The 19,703-nt window shown below is 37.4% G+C and overlaps 2 protein-coding genes and 1 long non-coding RNA gene across 4 annotated transcripts; all 3 read left to right on the plus strand.

Moving 5' to 3' along the window:
• The first annotated feature begins 584 nt into the window (after nt 1–584).
• On the plus strand, nt 585–5,201 carry LOC110850145. 2 transcript variants are annotated; one of them, XM_035851852.1, is made up of 5 exons: nt 585–963; nt 1,926–2,060; nt 2,136–2,309; nt 2,467–2,691; nt 3,288–5,201. In XM_035851852.1, exons 1-5 carry the CDS (start codon nt 787–789, stop codon nt 4,794–4,796), a joined length of 2,220 nt encoding a protein of 739 aa, XP_035707745.1. In that variant the 5' UTR covers nt 585–786; the 3' UTR covers nt 4,797–5,201. The 2 variants fall into 2 exon arrangements, with proteins under 2 accessions (XP_035707745.1, XP_035707746.1); XM_035851853.1 differs by lacking the exon at nt 585–963 and adding an exon at nt 1,482–1,827.
• Nucleotides 5,202–5,754: 553 nt separating this feature from the next.
• On the plus strand, nt 5,755–6,415 carry LOC110850071. Its single transcript, XR_002547920.2, has 2 exons — nt 5,755–5,912; nt 5,986–6,415. It is a non-coding gene; the product is annotated as an uncharacterized LOC110850071 (long non-coding RNA).
• A 4,505-nt stretch (nt 6,416–10,920) lies between these two features.
• LOC118435942 lies at nt 10,921–13,412 on the plus strand. The gene is made up of 5 exons (XM_035852493.1): nt 10,921–11,138; nt 11,213–11,353; nt 11,424–11,555; nt 11,629–11,745; nt 11,822–13,412. Exons 1-5 carry the CDS (start codon nt 11,013–11,015, stop codon nt 13,154–13,156), a joined length of 1,851 nt encoding a protein of 616 aa, XP_035708386.1. The 5' UTR covers nt 10,921–11,012; the 3' UTR covers nt 13,157–13,412.
• Nucleotides 13,413–19,703: the final 6,291 nt, after the last annotated feature.

The following is a 19,703-nucleotide window of genomic DNA, read 5'->3' on the forward strand; positions in this document are numbered from 1 at the left end:
CGTACACGTTTCTTATGAAGAATTAGGCCTAATTATAAAATAACGATAAATCATTAAACATATAATAAACATTTCGAAACGTATCAATATCAATACGGGAAAAATACACAAAAAATACCAAAATTTCAGCACCATTATCGTATCTCCATTAAAATTAGACCAATTTTCGTACACGTTTTTATGAACAATGAGGTCTAATTATAAACTGACATAAAATAACAGTAAATCATAACAAGTAATAAACATCTCGAAACGTATCCACACTAATACGGGAAAAATACCTAAAAAATACCAAAATTTCGCCCAAAATTTCACCCATTTACTAGAATATTTTCATAATTCTCCGCCCCCCAGAAAAATTCCTAAAAATTGGAACGTTGCCACATTTACAACTTACCCTAGCCAGACAGAAGTTTAGGCTTATTGAGCGATTCGTAATTCCGAGGAAGCCGAATCAGCAGCAAAAAGCTTATATACGAAGCGTGTATTTGACTGGGAATACATTGGGGGAACAGGCTTCAGCTTTTAGCGTTGAAATGTATGGCTCCACGTAATGTTCGTCTTCTCGCCGAGTTGCCTTTCTGTTTTTATAATCAGTTGTAGCTCGTTGGTCGTCTCGTTACCATGGTTACATTTCCGTCATGTGGAATTTGTTTTTGTCGTCACTTTATCTTTTCGTGGTTATATATGTACATATCAAGTCACATTAGATAAAATTGTTGAATTTTGTTTGAATTCAAATTAAGCGCCCTTTAAGGTCTAACTTAATTGTGGCTGTAGGAAGGAATGGCTAACGGCGAATTGCTCGTTCGCATGACGAGCATTGACGAATTTTGGGACGAAATAGTGACACGGACGAGTGGAAAATTACCCTACAGTTCGAACGGTGACTCGGTATCACGAGTTATCGGGAATGACCCCTGGCTTAGGTTTGCCACGTTGTATAGTGGCAACGGACAGAAGGTAGAAATTGAAAAATGATAATTGTTGGAGTTAAGAAGTATGAGAGACTAAATGCTGAACGGGTACATATGTATTTGCATAATTTAGGGAGATTTCGAAATTTCGAGGAAAAATAGGTTAAAAATAGATTAGATAGTTTAGAAGTTTTATTAATACTTTGAACATCAGGAAGAATTATCTAGAATTAAGTATGAGAGACTAAATGCTGAACTTCTAAATATTTGATTAACTTATTAGTGACACCTCCGAATTTCAAGGAAAAATAAGTTAAAAATAAATGAGATAATTTAGGAATTTTATTAATACTTTGAACATTAGAAGAACTGGATTTATTTGGAATATTTATCAAAAGTAGGGAAGGATATTCTAATCGGTAATTTGAATATCCTGTTTTGAGGTTAGCAATTGAAATTGAGGTTAACTGCTATTTTGGATGTTTAATCGGCCAATTGTGGTATTGATTTAATTCAATATTGACGTTAGTTTAGGTGTCGAAAAGTTGCTGTTGCTATGTAGGTACACTTGTCAATATTGGGTAGTCCTTGAAAAAATCAAAAACATCAAAATAGGGTTTGAAGTAGTTTGAACCATGTCAGGGAAACTTAAATGGGATATTCAAAAACACAAAATAAATTGGACGAGATTGCTTTAAACATGTTTTTAATACGTTTGTAGTTTTTTTCTGAATTTTTTCTGAAATGTTCAATTATGCATGAGTACCCCTAACTAGTTTAAGCTTTCGTAGGGAAATTCAAATAAGGCCACACGCAACTTAGGGTTATCCTAAGAATAGTCTATCTATGTACCTAACACATGTACCTATTTGTCCCTTGGGGGAACGTCCATATATTACGTCAGCAAAAAGTGGGTGTGATTGTGCGTCATTTATTTCTTGTTCGGCCTAAAAAATCACAGTTTTTCGATGACATAATATATGGACGTTCCTCTTGTTTCTTTTACAGTACACGATCGGTCAAAAATTCGAAAGTCGGGAAACCCAAGGAGAATTCTTGTTCTGCTTTGGTCCCGGTGTTTCTAAAGGATCCCATTGCGAAATAGTTTGTTACGAAGGGTCATTCTACATCCAAAACGCGAAGGTATTTAAACATATTTAAACATCCACCTACTTAATTATTACCAAATTTACAAATAACATCATCCAATTTGTTTAGCCCCTTTTTGCCGAAATTTGCGAAACTTTCATCAATGGGGTCAAACTCGTGGGACGGCAAGAACTCCATTTTGGCGACATGATCTCTCTCGGGAACCAATTTTCCGATCAATGCAGACGCATCAACGATTTGCACGAGTACAAAAACAGTGCCAGAGTCGTGTTTTGGTTTATGGTTAGTGCTTAAGTAATACATATATGTGCCTAAAAATAAATATGTAAATTCGTACGTGGCCTCGTTCGCATTTCAACCAACTGATGCCTAATACATTTATTCTTATCGCGCAGTTATTTTTCCATGATTACATACATTTATGATTTATTTACGACAGAAAGTCCAGACTTGCTCGGCGTATACGCGATTACCCATCCAAGGCTGGTATTGGGATTGGAAGAGATATACCACGTACGAAAAGACGAGATCGGATTGGCTCAAAGGGGATCAGCACGAGGAGTCGATTGTCAATAACAAGTCTGACATCATGAATATTAAAAAATTACGATCTTATCCTTCAATAAGAGGAGAAGAAGCTCGATGGGATAGGATTGACACGTTGGTATGAATTAAATATCTACTTATCTCGGTTAAGTACTTATGTGCAGATAGGTTATCTGGACATGTATGGTACTTGTCATGTAAATACTGTGGTAAAACAAAATCTTGACTGGGTGCTAAGCAATATGCTCTGAAATTTGGTATATTTAGTAACATAAGTAGGTGGTGATTTCTGGGGGAGTAAAGTTGCTATATTAGAATTGAAACTATCCGTTGAAGCTTGCTACAGATATGGTAAAACTTTAATACCGAGCTATGTATGTACTATTAGATGGGATGACTTATCAATACTACTTTGGTAGAGGCAAACATCGATATGTGAATTCCGCTTGGTACTATTTTAATACTGAATTTCTAAGAGTATATCGTTGCATAGTTGTACCGTTGGATTTATGATTTGTTAACAATTAACATAATAGTTAAGCGGGAAATTCAAATTTGAAACATTTTTTATGGAATGTGATAAATTTGAATTTCGCGGACACTCATTTGCAATGTTCTACAACGACATGAATGACGGTTATAATTGTGTTACCACATTATGTTAAAAATTTCATTAAAGTTCCCCCCATAAATACAAATTCTACCTTATTTCAGGCCTTATCAACCATACTAAACAACCTAAAATCTCCCCGCGACCTTGGAAACTGCCGCCTCGTATGTTCCACGTGGAAACAAGAAGCTACCAAGCGTCTCAATAAACTTGCCACCGTTAACTTTAGTCTATCCGATAATTACCCCTCTTTACGAAATCGGTTATCCAACTTTATGCAAGAAGGGGTAACCTTATCCCCGAAAACGATAAATTTTTCATGTTCCTTATGCCATTGCGGCGAAGATCTCGTTCATACGAAAAAACTCGCAGAATCTTGGCAATGCAGTCCCGATGCAAAATTTTACTCCGATATGGAAGCCTTCTTACGAGGAGGATTTGTCACGTCCGGGTCAAAGGTCAGACTCAGGGTGGCAAACGATATCACCTGCGAGCAAGGATGGGGACGATTAGAAAACCTTTTGAAATTGGCGCATCTCTCCCTAGAACAGCTGGATCTTTGCATCGACGAAGATTTAATAGTTATAAAACGCGTAGAATTACCTGGAACGGTGAAAATGTTCCCATCCTTGAAAACCTTTGATCTTAAACTACTTCATAAGATGAGTCTGATTCAAATGCACCAGAACTTTTACCCCATCAAGGAATCCGTAATGACCGAATGGGTCAAGTTTTTCGTTAGTAGGGCTCCTTATCTAGAATCGTTAACGTTAGATCCTTCAGATTCGACGAGTTCGATGTGTTCCTCGTTATTCTTGAGGGAAATTGTAGCCGGGGGATTTAAACATTTAAAGTCACTCAGCCTCTATAGATATTCTCATTACGAGCTAAACACTCTATTGAAATTGGATAGAAAGTTGGAAACCTTAGTGTTATCGGACTATCTTGAAGAGGACGATCTAGATTGGGGCATGGATCCTAGTGCGTCACACTCGTTAATGACGGATGTTCTAGAAACGTTCGCGCCAAATTTAAAATACTTAGAATTAGGGTTACCATGCGGACGTCATGGGGCCGTTAGAATGCCGACATTCCCAGAATTGAGGGTGTTCAAAATTAATGACGATTCCGAACCTAACATCGAATTTTCACCGGGGGGAATAAACTATGCTAAGCATTTTCCTAAATTGAAAGAACTAGAGATATTTTTAGGTTTTTTGGACTCTGGCGAGTCAGGATTTTTATCATATCTGAAAATTTTTGTTCCGGAAGATCCCTCACAAATTTGTAGGACCGTGACCCGTTTGAAATTCCCGTTTTTGGATAACATTAGTAAAATTGGGGCAGCGAACGAAAGAGCGCGAAAATGGTGGTACGAATTAGATTTGCATTCAAGGAGGGATATGGATGACGGGAAAATTGTGGGTCAAATTGCAAAATTATTTCCAAATGCGAGAAACAATTATTTAGTAAAGGTCAGGAGCCAGGAGAAGGAAGACCTTTTGTACGAGGAGTCATGCAAATTTGGCACCCTGACGCCATGGGCGGTTAGGTGTAATAAACCCATTTTTGTATCAAGGCCGAGAAAAATTTTCATAGAAAATGAGCCATGAAATTAATTATTGTGGTTTGACACTAAAAAATCAATGGGGGTATTCATCACGAGTTTGAATCGTGATACTTTTTTAAAGTACGATTTTTTGCGAGTAGAGTTACATGTATACCGGTCAGTAATGATTTAATACAGGTTTGCTATGAGTGTACTACTCGTGAAAATTCATAAGTAGTTTTTCAATCAAATATGCAATAGTTTTTTATTTATTAATTTTGTTTTGTTGTTAAAGATGCGAACTCGTCATGAATACCCCCCCCCACGTAATGTTAAGTAGTTAATTGTTTAGCTTTACCGATAAGACTGATAACATCACTTATTGTACATATCGTGTCACCTTTGGAATAAAAATGTAAAATTGTAATAAAAAATGGAATAAAAATCAACATTGCCGGTAAATTGAAAATATTTGTATACATTTATTTTCGGTTAACTAGTCGAATTAAAAATTTCGATCTAAATAATTTGTATTCAAAATGGGAACGAAATTAAAAATTTCCAATGATTATTTGAGCTTTGATTTTGATTTAATCTTCATTTTGGACTTAGGCATTTCATATTGCGTTGAATAAACCTAAACGAGCAGAGAATTTGCTGCATTGCATAGTTACAAAGAGAACCGTATCTACCGGTTGGGCCATCTGGCTCATGCATAATTCAACTATTCCGTATTTCATAAATTGATATGGATACCGTCACAAATTTTGCATAACAAAGGAATTAGATCGTCAAACAGATGGCTACCATGAAATATGGAAATAGCAGTAACTGTGTTAACCGTTATTCAAAACGTTAAGTGAGCTATCACTCAATACTTTTCACAGAATTATATGATTTCCTGATCATGTGCCCGATTTTTGGCAACACATTAAGAATCAATGGCTTATCAAAAATACTGCAATATCATATGATTACGAATTACCATCGACGTGCAGTTCCGTTTCGCGAGTATTTAACCCCGACAAATTCAACTGAAATCATCACAAACCAAATACCACTGCTAACAAGCAACACAAAGTCTTATACCCAAATTCAAAAAACTTTCAACCAAACTTTCGGAAACATGAAGTCCGCTTCAGTTGCCATGATCTCTGCGGTTGTCATGTTTTTGTGCACGGTAAGTAGATCTTTGCATTTGAAACTATATGGAATTCGCGGTTAACTTAGGGTTTTGTATTTTTGTAATTTAGGTATCGTTTACTACGGGGCAAACTGATAGTCCTATTCCGACGGGGGTAAACGGGACTGGCAACCCGGACGACGGGATGTCGATGATGTCGATGATGACGAACGGGACCGAGTTGGAGGGGATGGCGGGCTGCGGCTATTGCGGGAACTATTATCCATTTCAGTGCAGCTCCTTCTGTGGGCAGTTGGGGTGGTGGTGCTATAGATGCCTCCCTTGCTATTGCGAATGCTCGAACTACTGTTAACTTGAAGGAGTTTTGGTTTTTTACTGTTTTAAAAAGGTGATGGTTAATCTGGTTAGGGAATTCTAGGGTTACATTAACAATGGGAATATAGGATATGCTACAAAACTTATGCAAGTATGTTGTCGTGTGTGAATAAATAAATTTTAATAAATTTCAAATTGTTGGAATAAAGTAAAGTTCTTAACCATATATTTGTGTGAATATTTATTGTATGGTAGTGGACTAATATGCTTGACTCGTTACGACAAGAACAGGGCACATTCCATCCAAATTTATGCACAGCTGTATTTATGCAAATGGAAGATGACTTCTATTTTCTTACATGAAAAATGTCGGAAAGTTATGCAGTTTTGCACAGGCGCAGCCACCATAGGTGTGCATTTCCCACCCTAGAAAATCGTAGGGTGGGCAGTCAATGCAAATGCCAACCCTTAAATATTTCCATATTCGTCTAGATAGGTTTTAAATTAAAACCTATCTAAACGCTCATTAAAACTTTTAACGAGCGTTTTTTTACTTGTTTAACTGCTTTAATTTAAATATTCTCGCAGTGTATTCTTTAGTACTTCTAACTCCCTAGCATTCTTTATCACTACCATACAAACAAGCTTTTTAATTGTGTAATCATTATTCTAAAATTTTTCGGGATGTAGTCAATTCGTTGTCCAAAATTTTGACGTAATTTTTTCCCACTAAGAATTTCAAGTACACAAATAATCCTAATGAACCTGACTAGAAAATCATGATAACCAACGGTAGAAATTATTAGTCTTATAAATATGTAGATAATACGAATGAAACTTGTAGTCAGGGGCTACTGGCAAGAGCTTCAACGGAAATTAATTACAAATTAATTAGTGACACGTTGTACCAATAAGAACACAAAACAAGGGCGAAATTTTTCCCGCCACCCAAGCAGTTCTTAGCAAAAAATTCAAAATATATCGTCCCGTGGTTACCAGCCAACAAATTCAGGGCAAATTTTCGCATAGAGCGCCGTTGCAGATTTTTGCGAAATTAATTACAGTGACAAGTTGTATCTATCAGAACACAAAACAAGGGCGAAAATTTTCCCGCCTCCCAACCAGTTTTTAGCAAAAAATTCAAAATATATCGTCCCGTGGTTACCAGCCAACATATTCAGGGCAAATTTTCGCATAGAACGCCGTTGTGGATTTTTGCGAAATTAATTACAGTGACAAGTTGTACCACTAGGAACACTTCCTCTTCCGTTTTGGAAAATTACTTTCACTTCCGTTGCAGACAAACATTTGCAGCGTATAATATAGAAGATACTAATATGTGCACTTATGTATATACGAGCCTTTGAACTTGTGCCTGTTTTTATATCGCCAGCTTGAGCCTAGGGTACACACAATAATCTGGTTTTCCCCTAAAAAGTGTGAGCTTACGTGTTTACCATTTGACAACAAATTTCTACATAATATTCAAAAAACAAATAGTCATTACACAGAGAAATAGCCGAGATAGACTATCCTCACAGAAATTGTTAGATACATATGCGCTTCATTCTGCAACTGCAAATCGAGTGTAATATGTACATATTTATGTACATATGCATTTGGATGGACAAACAGTTTGAAGATTGGGTTGAAGAGGGATTTAAGTGATGCTATCCATGGCATAGGTTGAACATGTAATACATATAAACCAGTGTTGCAGATAGCAGTTCATTCCTACCATTGGTGCCTACAAGGTCAGCTCCAATCGAAAGGTGGCCATTGAGGCTAAGGTCACATCAGGAACAAGATTGTCGTGATTTATATTTAAATATACATACATTTTTTTTAAATTGGAAATTCAGGCAGTCATTGGTAACATTGTAAAATCCGAAAATTCTGCAAATTGTTACAAAATTTTAGACATATCTAAAAGGAAAATTAGCTTATAAATTGTTGTAAACTTGCTCATCCTTAAATCAAGGGCGTCTTTTTTATGCAAAAATTTGTAAAATTATTTTACAGATTTTACAAGTTACCAATGACTGCCTGGATTGTCTTTACCTAGTAGAAAAATATGATTTATGCATTTCTTGTTCCTCTACTTTGTAACATTATATCAATTTTCAATCAAATGAAGTATATTTGTAATTTAATTCTGTGTTTTACTATTCACATCGCCAGTGCAATTTCTATTGGTGAATACGCCTTGGATATTAAATCTCCGGGGACGTTAGAGTTTATATTTGCAAGTGACATACCAACGAATTATGCTGATTTTGATCAAACATTCCCATATTTCATGGACATTATCGCACAGAATAACTGTTCTCCACTATTAATTCAGAGGATACTTAATAATACTGATATATTTAATGCAACGGAAATATTTCACGTCAAAGCAATCACTCGCGTTATATCTTCGCAAGATCAGTACACAGTTTTACAAGTTATTTCAAGAAATACGAACTATACGCATTGGCACCATCCTCAAACAGTCCTACTTGCAAATGTGCTATTAAAGTCTAATCCAAAATATATATTTTTATTCGTTGGTTCCCGCATATCGATAAATTATTACCGTTATTATCCCCATTCGAATGGAAACTCTATTTTAATAATGATAGCTGATTCGCGGTTATTTATTCCATGCATTGCTTGCAGTGAGCTTCCCCTCAAAGAAGAAATAAAAGGATTAAATGGATTACAAATAGACGAGATTTGGAAATCTAGGAATAACGATATGCACGGAAAGAGTGTCACTTTAGCTACACCAGCTACGTCATGGTCCCCCGTTAAAGTAAAATGTGGTCACAATATAATCAACTATTACGAAAAGAACCCTCCCCATAGATGTGTCATCTCTGTGCTTGCTCAGCGCTATAATTTCACAGTGATTCCTGCCTTCGGAAAATTCAACATGGATAACTTTGTCGGAGAACTCAGTTTCAGACAATATCTGAACAACGCTTTTATGGCTGGGCTTGCAAATAAGAGACCGTTCATACACAAAGTAACATTTTCTGAAGTTGGATTTTTCATTGTGACCGACCATCCGACTCTAAGGAACGATTTTGCCGGGTTTTTATGTCCTTTCGATGCACCCACGTGGACCTTGATTTTCCTGAGCGCGATTGGAATTACAATCGCAGCACGACTAGGTTGGGGTCGAGTCGGGTATAAAAATGCCTCCATATTTTCCGATTTCCTACGAATTTCATCCATCCTGCTGGGTCAAGTTGGGGGGAATATAGTGCAACTATTTAAATCCGGGTTGATTGCATCGTCCCTGTTGCCCGTTTGGTTTTGGGCGTGTTACATCTTAATGTTTAATCATTACCAGTGCTCAATCTTGTCCTATTTGACCGTCACAACTTCTCCCAGAGTGCCCAGAACGATGGGAGAATTGCTTGATTCTGATTATAGGGTGGTGACGCGTTCGTCCATAACAAGGTGGAACTCGACGGAAAATCAAGCCATGGAGTGGTCCTTACTTACTCAGGAGATATCGACTTTCAAAGAAGTTTTGTCCAGGGAGGAATCAATCGATAAATATGAACGACTTCAGAACAGAATTAAATTTTATCGAGTTAGCGAAATTGACTCGTTAACATTGGCAAAAAGTTTGTCCTACTCGATTCAAGAGTACGCTGGATTTAGACAAGAACCAATTGTACTAATGGATGTGAAAATGGCGATATCAGATTTGGCCGTGCTGCTTGGAGAGCTTGGAAATCGATACGTTATAAATGTTCGGGACGTCACGCCGTTCCGTACAATCTCGATGTCAGTCGGATACAGGAATTTTCTCACGCCTTATATTTCCGAGACGCTCACTAATTTGGAGGAATTCGGAATTAGCGGGAGGTGGGATGCGTTAAGGTATTTGCAGTATAAGTTGAACGCCGTGAGGTTGGCGGGAAGGTCAAAGTTCAGGAAATTGTTCCGAAGAGAAATGGCGGATGGGAGGGAGCCCGTCGTTTTTCACGAGGCGGCCCCAGTGTCACTGAAAGTAATGAAGTTTGTATTTTTCCTGTGTGGTGAGCTAGTTTTGTTTGCAGGGTGTGTTTTTGGATGGGAGTGGGGGAAAGTGGGGACAAGGTTTTATGGTCAGTGGGTTCGTTATACGACTGATTGGCTCAGGTTTTAGAAGTATATATTTATATTGTGTAAAGTTATGTTTTGGTTTGCACGAATAAATGAGAACTGGATGAAAATGTTTTAAAAAAATGAAAAATTGATTGTTTAATTGTGTCAGTACCTATAAATGAACCGTTACAAATGCATGTACCCAATGGGTGAAAGTACAGTCTCTTACGTCAAAACGAATATAAAATTGGGGTTGCCCCTTGAAAATACGTTAAAATTGGCACGTTTGACATGTTTTCGACATATTTGATCTTTGACCTTGTCAACACAGTCACAAAGACCATGTTCGTATTCAGCGTTCAAAATCTGTTCAAATACATAACAGGAAAGACAAAACTATGAAAAAGTTCCACTTAATTGACCTTAAAAATATAAAAGTGCAGAATTTTAAACTTCTAAAATTCAGTGAGCGATTTTAATCTACAGTTACATTTATGTTACTTTATTATTTGATTTATTGATCATATTTAATTAATTGCTGCATTTTAATAAAATGAGATAGCCATCGAAGCATCTCCTACATAAATGTGAGACATTTCAACTCGCCCCATTGCTCGATTCCAATGCGAAACCAAGACACAAACAAGCGTGTCGTGTTTTTGCTCGGGAAGAAAGAGAGAGAACGTGATAAAAGTTAATTTTTTAATTTCCAAATTTACAATTGAATTAAACACAATGGGAGAATTGTCGAGAATAATGGCGAGTGACTTATCCCAACCTGCAGATGGTGTTCTTGAAGAAAAATTCAATACTGATTGCAATTTCGGGTCGGTCATCTTGCCTTATCAGGAACTTCACAGGGCAAGTTATTTATTACTCCCAACGATACAGCATTTTTTTGTGGGTCTCATTAATTCGTGTCGTAAATATTGCAGTACACCTTTGGCGAAAAGTACGTCTCGTGGAAGACTCAGGGCGAATTCATCTTTTTCCAGAGCAAGCGACCCCACTGGAATTGGAGTTTCGCCATGGAAATTTTATGCGGAAGAGACAGTTATTGGATCAAACCAGCGAGGGTAAATAATAATTAAAGTTAATTATTCTACTTGTCTTGTTAATAAACTACATAATAATGGGAATTTTTAGGGAAACATAATTTTCAAAAACGGCGTAAAATTTGATACTGATGCCAAGATTCAGCTCAATTTCGGTGATGAATTATCCTTTACCAAACATCGCAACAATGTCTCTGGTGGTCTTGCGGTCTTCACTTTTAAAGTAAAGATAAATACGACAAGTTAAAAAAACACTAATATGTTTTTATTTAGTATTAATTTTGTCCTTCCTTTAGAGACGGGAGTACCCTTCAAATTGGGATAAGTGGAACAAAAGTAAACACGATTCGGGATTTGGGTGTGACCGGTGTGGATCCGAAATATTGGATTTCACGCTACATAAGAACAAATTGGTATACGAAATACAAAGCTATTCTCTATTCCACGTTTTCACGAATTTTTAATAAACTTGCCTTCATTTGCATCCAGGTTTTCTCCCATCTTTCCATTGGCAGCCTGAAGAATGCTCGACTAGTTTGCAAGGACTGGAATGAACAAGCGCCTCCCATTTTGCGAGCAAAATCCGTCGTAAATTTTGCTCTTCATTCCAACTATTTAACTCCTTCGCTAATATTTCTGAGATACGTCCATGAAATGAAGAACGCCACACCATGGCCAAATTGGAAAATTTCCTATCCCGAGATTTCAGCCGAAGGGCGTGATGAGAGAAAATGGGGAGTCAAGTATATCGAAGATTTTACCTGGTTCCTTCGATCGCAAAGGGGTCATCACGTCAAAAGTTTGTCTCTGTGTGGCACCATCAGCTCTGACCTGGATTACGGGACATACCTCAAACCCGTTTTACAACTTAAAGACACCCTGGAAGAATTAAGACTGGATTTCACCATGAAAATATTTGATGATGACGGCAACGAGAAGAAATATGCTATTACTGGATTGGGTTCAATTTATCTGAAAAGTCTGAAAAAGTTTTCAATCGAACTGCGTTTCGACGATAAGCCGATACCCCTTCCACAATTTGAGGCGCCATGGATGAAAATCTGGGCAAAGGCGATCAACCGTGTCGACTCCATTGTTACGCTAGGCGATGCTTCATTCATGTCACGATTTATCCAAGAGTTACAAAGTAGCATGGGAACTTGGTCGTACCAAAGGTTAACTGAGGTCATGTTGACGTGCAAGGGGTCGGATGGAATCAAATTTCTCACCGAGGTCAACCAGCCCCTGAAGAAGATGACCTTTACGGTGCCTTTGGAAAATGGGAACCTTCCCGACTTTGAAAATTTGCTGAAGAAACACGCCCCGTCATTGGAACTGCTTAGTTTTCGAATCTCCACGGACGGCATGGAAGGAAAGTCTAGTTTCGTTGTGAATTTCCCAGGATTTCCAAAACTGAAAGAGCTAGATGTTAATTTTGGAACATATGATGATTACGACGACGAGTACTGTTTCATTGAGAATGAGGCGCGATTAAGTCTCGCATTTCCGTGTGGCGAGGATGATCCTGATGATAATTCGATTAACTATGAAGTCCACCTTCCCTCGATTTGTGCTATCGTCTTGAGCCCGGAATTTAATGATGATGCAGGAGATTTTTGGAACACGTACGGCGGTTTCGTGGACAGTCTTCTACCCAAAGAAGAAGGACAACTTTGCAAGACGCTGCAATCTTTGGAAATGCCGACTTGTGCCGAGAATGCGATTGAGACAGGATATCTTCGAGCTGCTCGACTGCCTGAGGTATTTCCAAACGTGCGAAATGAATGGATGGACCGATTAAGGGAGATGAAGCACAAAATTTAAGTATAAATTTAAGTTTTTAACCATTGGGTAAAGTATTTACCGTGTGCACTGTTTCCACACTGATATAATATGAATAAGATGATGAACTTTTCAATGTATATATGTAGTATTTCCTAATTATTAGTGTTAATTGGCAATATTTTTGGCAACTTTTCTATTGTAATGCGCTTTTGCATGAGTAATATGTTACATATATATATACCCATTTCAGCTCAATATAAATTAAATTACAAGTAGTAAGTTATCAAATTTTCAAGCGTGTTTTCAATTTTTGTTGGCATTTCACATGTCTTCTATAAATACATTTAAAAAAACAAACTTAGGTGAAGGACGCGCTTAAAATATTAAAACAAGAAGCATTACAAAATTTTACAATATCGTTTAATATTTAGTAACTTTTACTTCACCGTGGGCCCAACTACCTATTTCATTTTCACAGCGATAAGTAACACTAAATGCAACTAAAAGAGCGACTTGTTTAACCAATTAAAACGAAAAGTCTACCTGTTTCAGGAATTAAAATGAGTCAGAATGTGGGCAAATTTTCTCTATGCCAAATGTGCAAAGTCACTATTTATTGAAAGATAATAATTCAAATCTAGCAAGTTTATTATATAAAAATTACGTATTTCGTTTACACAAAATGCCTGAAAGTATTTTTTCTGTTAGTTGGGCCCACGGTGAAGAAAAGTTACTAAATATTAAACGATATTGTAACATTTTGTAATGCTTCTTGTTTTAATATTTTAAGCGCGTCCTTCACCTAAGTTTGTTTTTTTAAATGTATTTATTTAATTATTTTTAGTGAAGTGTGAACTTAAATGTATAAAATCATAATATCAATTCTTAAACGTTGTGAACTTTCCTATGGGTGGATGCGTGGCATACTAATTTAATCCCGAGTGGGTGGATTAGTTATTTATTATTATTATTAGTTATTATTATTGTATTTCATGGAATTTGATCAATGCTTAATTTTTCAGAATTTTAAGGAATGTTACATATGTTGAAATAGTAATGCTAATAAAAAATAAACCTGACATTATTAGCATACGTTAGCAACCAGTAACCTAACACCACGTAAATAGGTAGCTTAATGACAATATTTCAAAACGCTCTAATTCCATGAGTTTTCATCCGATTAAGTCTAACAAAGGCTTAAAATGTGCGTATTATCCAGGAGAATAGTAAAAATGGCAAGCCCCCGGTCGGAAACATTTCCTTGGTGCCAAGAAATAGATTTGAAAATTTAGGCATCGGACTTTCCACCTGAAGGAATTGGAATTTTGGAAAAATAAGAAAAATGTCACTGTAAAACCGAATTCTCTAACTATTTTGTTTCAACATGTTTTCCGTACAACGAACGGTTGGGGAGAAATCTCAGTGGAAGTTTCTCAAAGTTGCAGCTGAATGCATACCTAGGCTTCGCCGTAACCATGGTGATCTTTTAACATGATCACTTTATGGTTACTTTTCCTTCACCTAAGAAAAACAAAATTTCCATAAGAGCACACAAATAAAAAACGTCTTTACTGTAAAGCTCAAGCTTAATAATTACAAGCTCAGGCAACTTGTATGCGTTCCAAGATATTTAAACGACGCAAAAATTAAAGAGAGGCCAAATCACACAAACTGATCACCACCATTTTCTCATCTTCCTTCGCGGAAACAGCTTTGGGTCCTTGAATCTCCAACTCTTGGCGATTTCCATCCGTTCCCGAAAATAGCACGCTTTTTCCGTTAACTTTATCAATCCTGACATCCCCCGGATTTTCATCCGGGCTAAGCTGAACTTTGATCTCATCTTTGAAGGTGGTCACGTCAAAGGAAAATTCTCCAGCCAAATATTTCGATCCCATAATTTTTGCATTCCTGGCATAATCCAACTCGTACATCAGATGCTCATCTTCGGGTGACGCTGATCGTACAAAACTAGGGAGCCAGTTGAACCAGTTGTTTCTCTGTAGGACTTGAAATCGATTTCTGTTAAAAAAATAATACTATTTAATGATACATTTTTTTACAGATTATTCAAATAGAAAATTAGGTATGTACCGTAATGGAGTGCTTCGAATATGTAGGTTCGATGTCCCCTCAAACAGGCCCGTACCGACGATGCTTCTAGGTGGAGCGCTGGCTCCAGGCCTGCCCAAAGGGCCGTACTGCCCAAAGGGCCGTACCGGCATGCCCTGTACACTAGATATAATTGCCCTATCACACGCCGCAAGATCAATGCATATTAAGTGTGGGAAAATGTATGGAAGACGTGCTTCATTTGCGAGGCCGGATGTTCCTAGGAAACAATTTAACAATTTTAAGCCCGAATCTGCTTTTAGGGCGATAGACATTTAGCTAAGGACAACGTTGATACATTTGTCGCATACAAAATATAGGGTTACAACTTCAGACCTACCTCCACGAATTTATAATCTCGTGTAACACTAGATTTCAAGAAATGAGATAGAGGATTGAACTCTAGGAGGATTGAACTTGATGATTAAACTGAGGATTAGCAAGTGAGTCTCGTGCGGTTTGTAGATATATAAGTCGGGCATCCAGAATTTAGTTTTCCGATATCGTAGAAGATGTCAAAAATCGGTGTTCAATTTAACGGAAAACTGGTTTTCCAATTTTCCGAAAAACCGGTTTTTACAAACTCCAAGACCGGTTTGGGTTTTTAATAAAATAACCCTTTTTAAGAGCTAATGTTTTCTGTTTCGAATTGTTGAGATAAGAATTAGTTGTGTTGCAATCCCTTATTATCAAGTTTACATTTAATTTTAATTTGGCATTCTTTGATTATTATATTTCAAAGTTTTTACAATTTGCAATAAAACCGATTTTAAAATCGGTTATAAACCGGTTTGTGCAAAGAACGGAACACCGGTTTCCTACAATTTTCCAAACTTCTATTAATCAAGAACGGGTTACTAAAAAATTGAACTTTGCCCCTAATATGTTATCTCTTGGATAGGTATCATTGGCCACGGGGCAAACTGATATTCCGACCGGGGTAAATGGGACTGGGACCCCGGACGACGGGATGTCGATGATGTCCATGAAGACGAACGGGACCGAGTTGGAGGGGATGGCGGGCTGCTACTATTGCGGGAACTACTACTCATTCGAGTGCAGCTCCCTCTGTGGGCAGCTGGGGTGGCGGTGCTACGGGTGCACGGCTTGTACTTGTCGGTGTTCTAACTGGTGTTAACTTTGGGGGGGGGGGAGGGGATTTTATACATAGTGGGGTCATAAGTTCTCGTGAATGCATTTCCGGTAATAAATCCCAAAGTATTAGAGCTATCTGTTCGAAATTTTTATGGATTAACAAGGTATTAATATTGTTTAGAAATCATAACTTCTTTGTCAAGATTTCGTCCACGGGCAATTAGACAAGACATAACTCGTGACGGCCACAGGTTGATCGTGGTACGCGCCAATTTTCGTGCAAAAAGTATTTCAGACTTTTCACCGTTGGCAAAAAATTTAATAGAAAAAAAGGCCAGATATTTGTTGTACAGAAGTCTGACATCCGTTTAAGTATGCGGAAGTCAATACGAAGTCATCACCGTGGTGTGCATGGGAGCAAGTTGGCTGGAGAAATGAAATCTCTGTTTTTTACCGCAAAGGGTACAAGTTGAAGCCAAGAATTATTTTCAGAGTGTCCTAAAGCCAAACGTTAATAACCTGAACCCTGGACCCTCCGAAAATCGCCATTGGACCTTTCAACAAGACTCTGTTCCTGCGCAAGGTGCAAAATTGTCCAAAACTGGCTTCAGACGAATTTTCATGACTTTTTTTCATCCGTAGAACGGTGCTCAGTATCTGCAGACCTTAATCCCCTAAATTATGACTGGTGGTCAAAATTATAGGTACAAGTATGCTCTAAATTTCACCCAAGTGTGGAAGGGCTGAGGTCGCACTTACTGAAGATCTGGCGCTTTTCCCAGGAAATCCGTGCGTGCCGCGATCGAGCAGTTTTCGCCACGACTTATGTCTTGTGTACAAGCCCGTGGAGGAAATTGTGAAAACGAAGTTATGATTTCTAAACAAGATTAATACCTTGTTCATCCACAAACATTTCTATCAGATAGCTCTAATACTTTGGGCTTTATCACTGGAAATGCATTCACGGGAACTTATGGTCGGACTATGTACTGTTTGTGTGAATGGAACGGTAAATAAATAGTTTACAAAATTTTTGGATCCCAATGGGAAACTAGATTTATAACTTATCTGGTTTTGATTGCGAATTTGTTTTTACTTGTTTTGAAATAAAGTAACGTTTTTAGCCTATTTTAACATGTAAGCATTATTTCTTATCTGGCCGTGACGTTAGCGTGGAGATACATATTTGCATTGTAGGATGATAGAGAGCATTAGGGGACGTTCATAAACTTCATAACGCAAATTTTCGATTTTTTGGACACCCACCCACCCCCCTTTAACATGTGTCACATATGAACGATATCATTGGGTCCTGACCGCCCACCCACCCCCCTTTGCGTTTCGAAGTTTACGAACGTCCCCTTAGCATTATTGTACAGCAAATGTCCACGCGTTAACGTTATGTTCCACATCCACAGCCCATGTCGCCACGTTTGTAACCATTTGTAAAGAATAAGGTGTCCGCCTTCAATTTGTCTCAAAGTTAGCCTTAAAATAAATAAAAAGTAGTCCCAGAAATTGGTACTAAGAATTTCTCGGTAAGAAATTATTCTGACTTTCCTAACCGACCTCTGGATTAGGATTATAAATTAGTTAAGTATTTCGTCTTTGAGTCTTAGCCTAAGACTCAAATTGTGTACATGTACCTAAGACTCTTAGGTACATGTACACAATTTTTATTCAAAACCATGATTTAATATTTTTGTGTGGATTTTCAATTTCCCTCGGTCTCTTATTAATTGTCCATTATCGGTAAAGAAAAACAAAAAAATGCATATTATTTTCGGAATCTACATTAAATTTCCTATAAAATGGATATGTTGCATAATAAAAGCATATAATTTTATTCATTTTTGATTGAATTTTATCCATTCTAGAATCTAAAATGCGCATCAACCTTAGAATATATTACACACAGAATTATCTACTTAATACAGAATAATATAACTAATCGTACAAACTTCACAGCATAATGATAACTAACTGCTAATTATGACATGCATAAATAATATATGTATTTAATAATAATCTGACATAAATAGTAACGAGAAAAATTTAACAACGCTAATCGCTCTCGATATTGACCTCGGCGTGAACTTTGCTTCAAACATGTAACAAATTTCGAATACGTGGACAGAATTAAAAAAGATTACGTAAACCTCACATTACTCACAAATTTTGTTCCATCTACGTAAAAATCCTGTTTTATAAAGTGATTCGTGTACACCTTAAGCTTTCCACAAACCCCAACGATTTGCACAATTACTGTCTTGATTCCCACGGGAATGTCAAGCTTACCAGTTCGAGTTCTTCCTTGCCAAATTCCGAATATATCAGTTGCCTTCCAATCGTTCTGGGATGTCGATAATTTCGACAAGGTTAACATAAATCTAGTCGAAAGGCGAATTGCCTGCTGTAATGACAAGTTTTAGGCCTTTTATGATGGCCTTAAACTCCGTCTGTACGCACGATAACTTTCTTTAAACACATTCTATCGACTTGAAATTTTGCACACTTGATCTTCGGGTCAAAAGTAAGGATGAGTTCGGAGATGGGCATGATCGGCCAAGTGGTTGGCCAGTGGGGGTCTTTTCCACCCAAATGTGTTGCCATTAACTACCAAGATGATATTAATGCCATCTTAAAAGGACCCGCAAAGTTGCTTGGAGTAGGTTTTTAAAGATAGGAACGCCTGCCGGATAACCTATTTCCTTATCATTGACCGAATCAATCACTTTCTTTATAGGGACCCGATTAGTGTTATTTTGTACGTGAGCAAATCTAGCCTGATAAATGAGCGAGGCCTGAATGGGGTCTGCCCCGTCCGTGTTATCAATGGCCAGAAGCGTCACCCTCTCCTCCTTTGGGGTATAGGTCTCAATTTCATCATCTAAGCTGAAAACCATAAATATTAATTAATTAATTAGTAGACCGCCGACCGGGTAGAGTTTCATTCGTAAAATTAGTTACCTTAAATTATCGGGAACAAATGATTCTCCAGCGACTGATCGAAAAGGTGGAACCTTGCACTTCCAGAAATTTGCTTTTTGATTTCTTGGGCTTTGAAGGGTTTGCTGCTCACAATAGTTTGGGTTCTTCGTGATTAAGTGAACCTTCCCTGAACAGTCTTCCGATTCAAAGAGCTGGACGGAATCCCCAACCTGTATGAGTAAACGCAACCATTACTATTAATTTATGAAGAATTGATGAAATGGCGACCTTTAGACGTGGCATTTTTAATCGAAGCGTAGCAATAAATATCGCCTGCTAAGTGCAGTCTGGCACATGGCACGAAAAAATTATAGTTATCTACTTTTGACCGATTTACAGAACTTAATTTGGAAAATTTATCCTTTAACGTCATTGGATATCAGATTTA

The sequence above is a fragment of the Folsomia candida genome, unplaced genomic scaffold (genome assembly GCF_002217175.1).
Source record: "Folsomia candida strain VU population unplaced genomic scaffold, ASM221717v1 Fcan01_Sc005, whole genome shotgun sequence".
Taxonomy (NCBI): Eukaryota; Metazoa; Arthropoda; class Collembola; order Entomobryomorpha; family Isotomidae; genus Folsomia; species Folsomia candida.

What these genes read in the sequence shown, in the direction of transcription:
- LOC110850145 (XM_035851852.1), top strand. Translation starts at nt 787, where the DNA reads ATGGCTAACGGCGAATTGCTCGTTCGCATGACGAGCATTGACGAATTT. An exon ending in ATAGTGGCAACGGACAGAAG is followed by an intron (nt 964 to 1,925) that starts GTAGAAATTGAA and finishes TTTCTTTTACAG; the next exon opens with TACACGATCGGTCAAAAATT. An exon ending in GGGATAGGATTGACACGTTG is followed by an intron (nt 2,692 to 3,287) that starts GTATGAATTAAA and finishes ACCTTATTTCAG; the next exon opens with GCCTTATCAACCATACTAAA.
- LOC118435942 (XM_035852493.1), top strand. Translation starts at nt 11,013, where the DNA reads ATGGGAGAATTGTCGAGAATAATGGCGAGTGACTTATCCCAACCTGCA. An exon ending in ATTGGATCAAACCAGCGAGG is followed by an intron (nt 11,354 to 11,423) that starts GTAAATAATAAT and finishes GGGAATTTTTAG; the next exon opens with GGAAACATAATTTTCAAAAA. An exon ending in TTGCGGTCTTCACTTTTAAA is followed by an intron (nt 11,556 to 11,628) that starts GTAAAGATAAAT and finishes TCCTTCCTTTAG; the next exon opens with AGACGGGAGTACCCTTCAAA.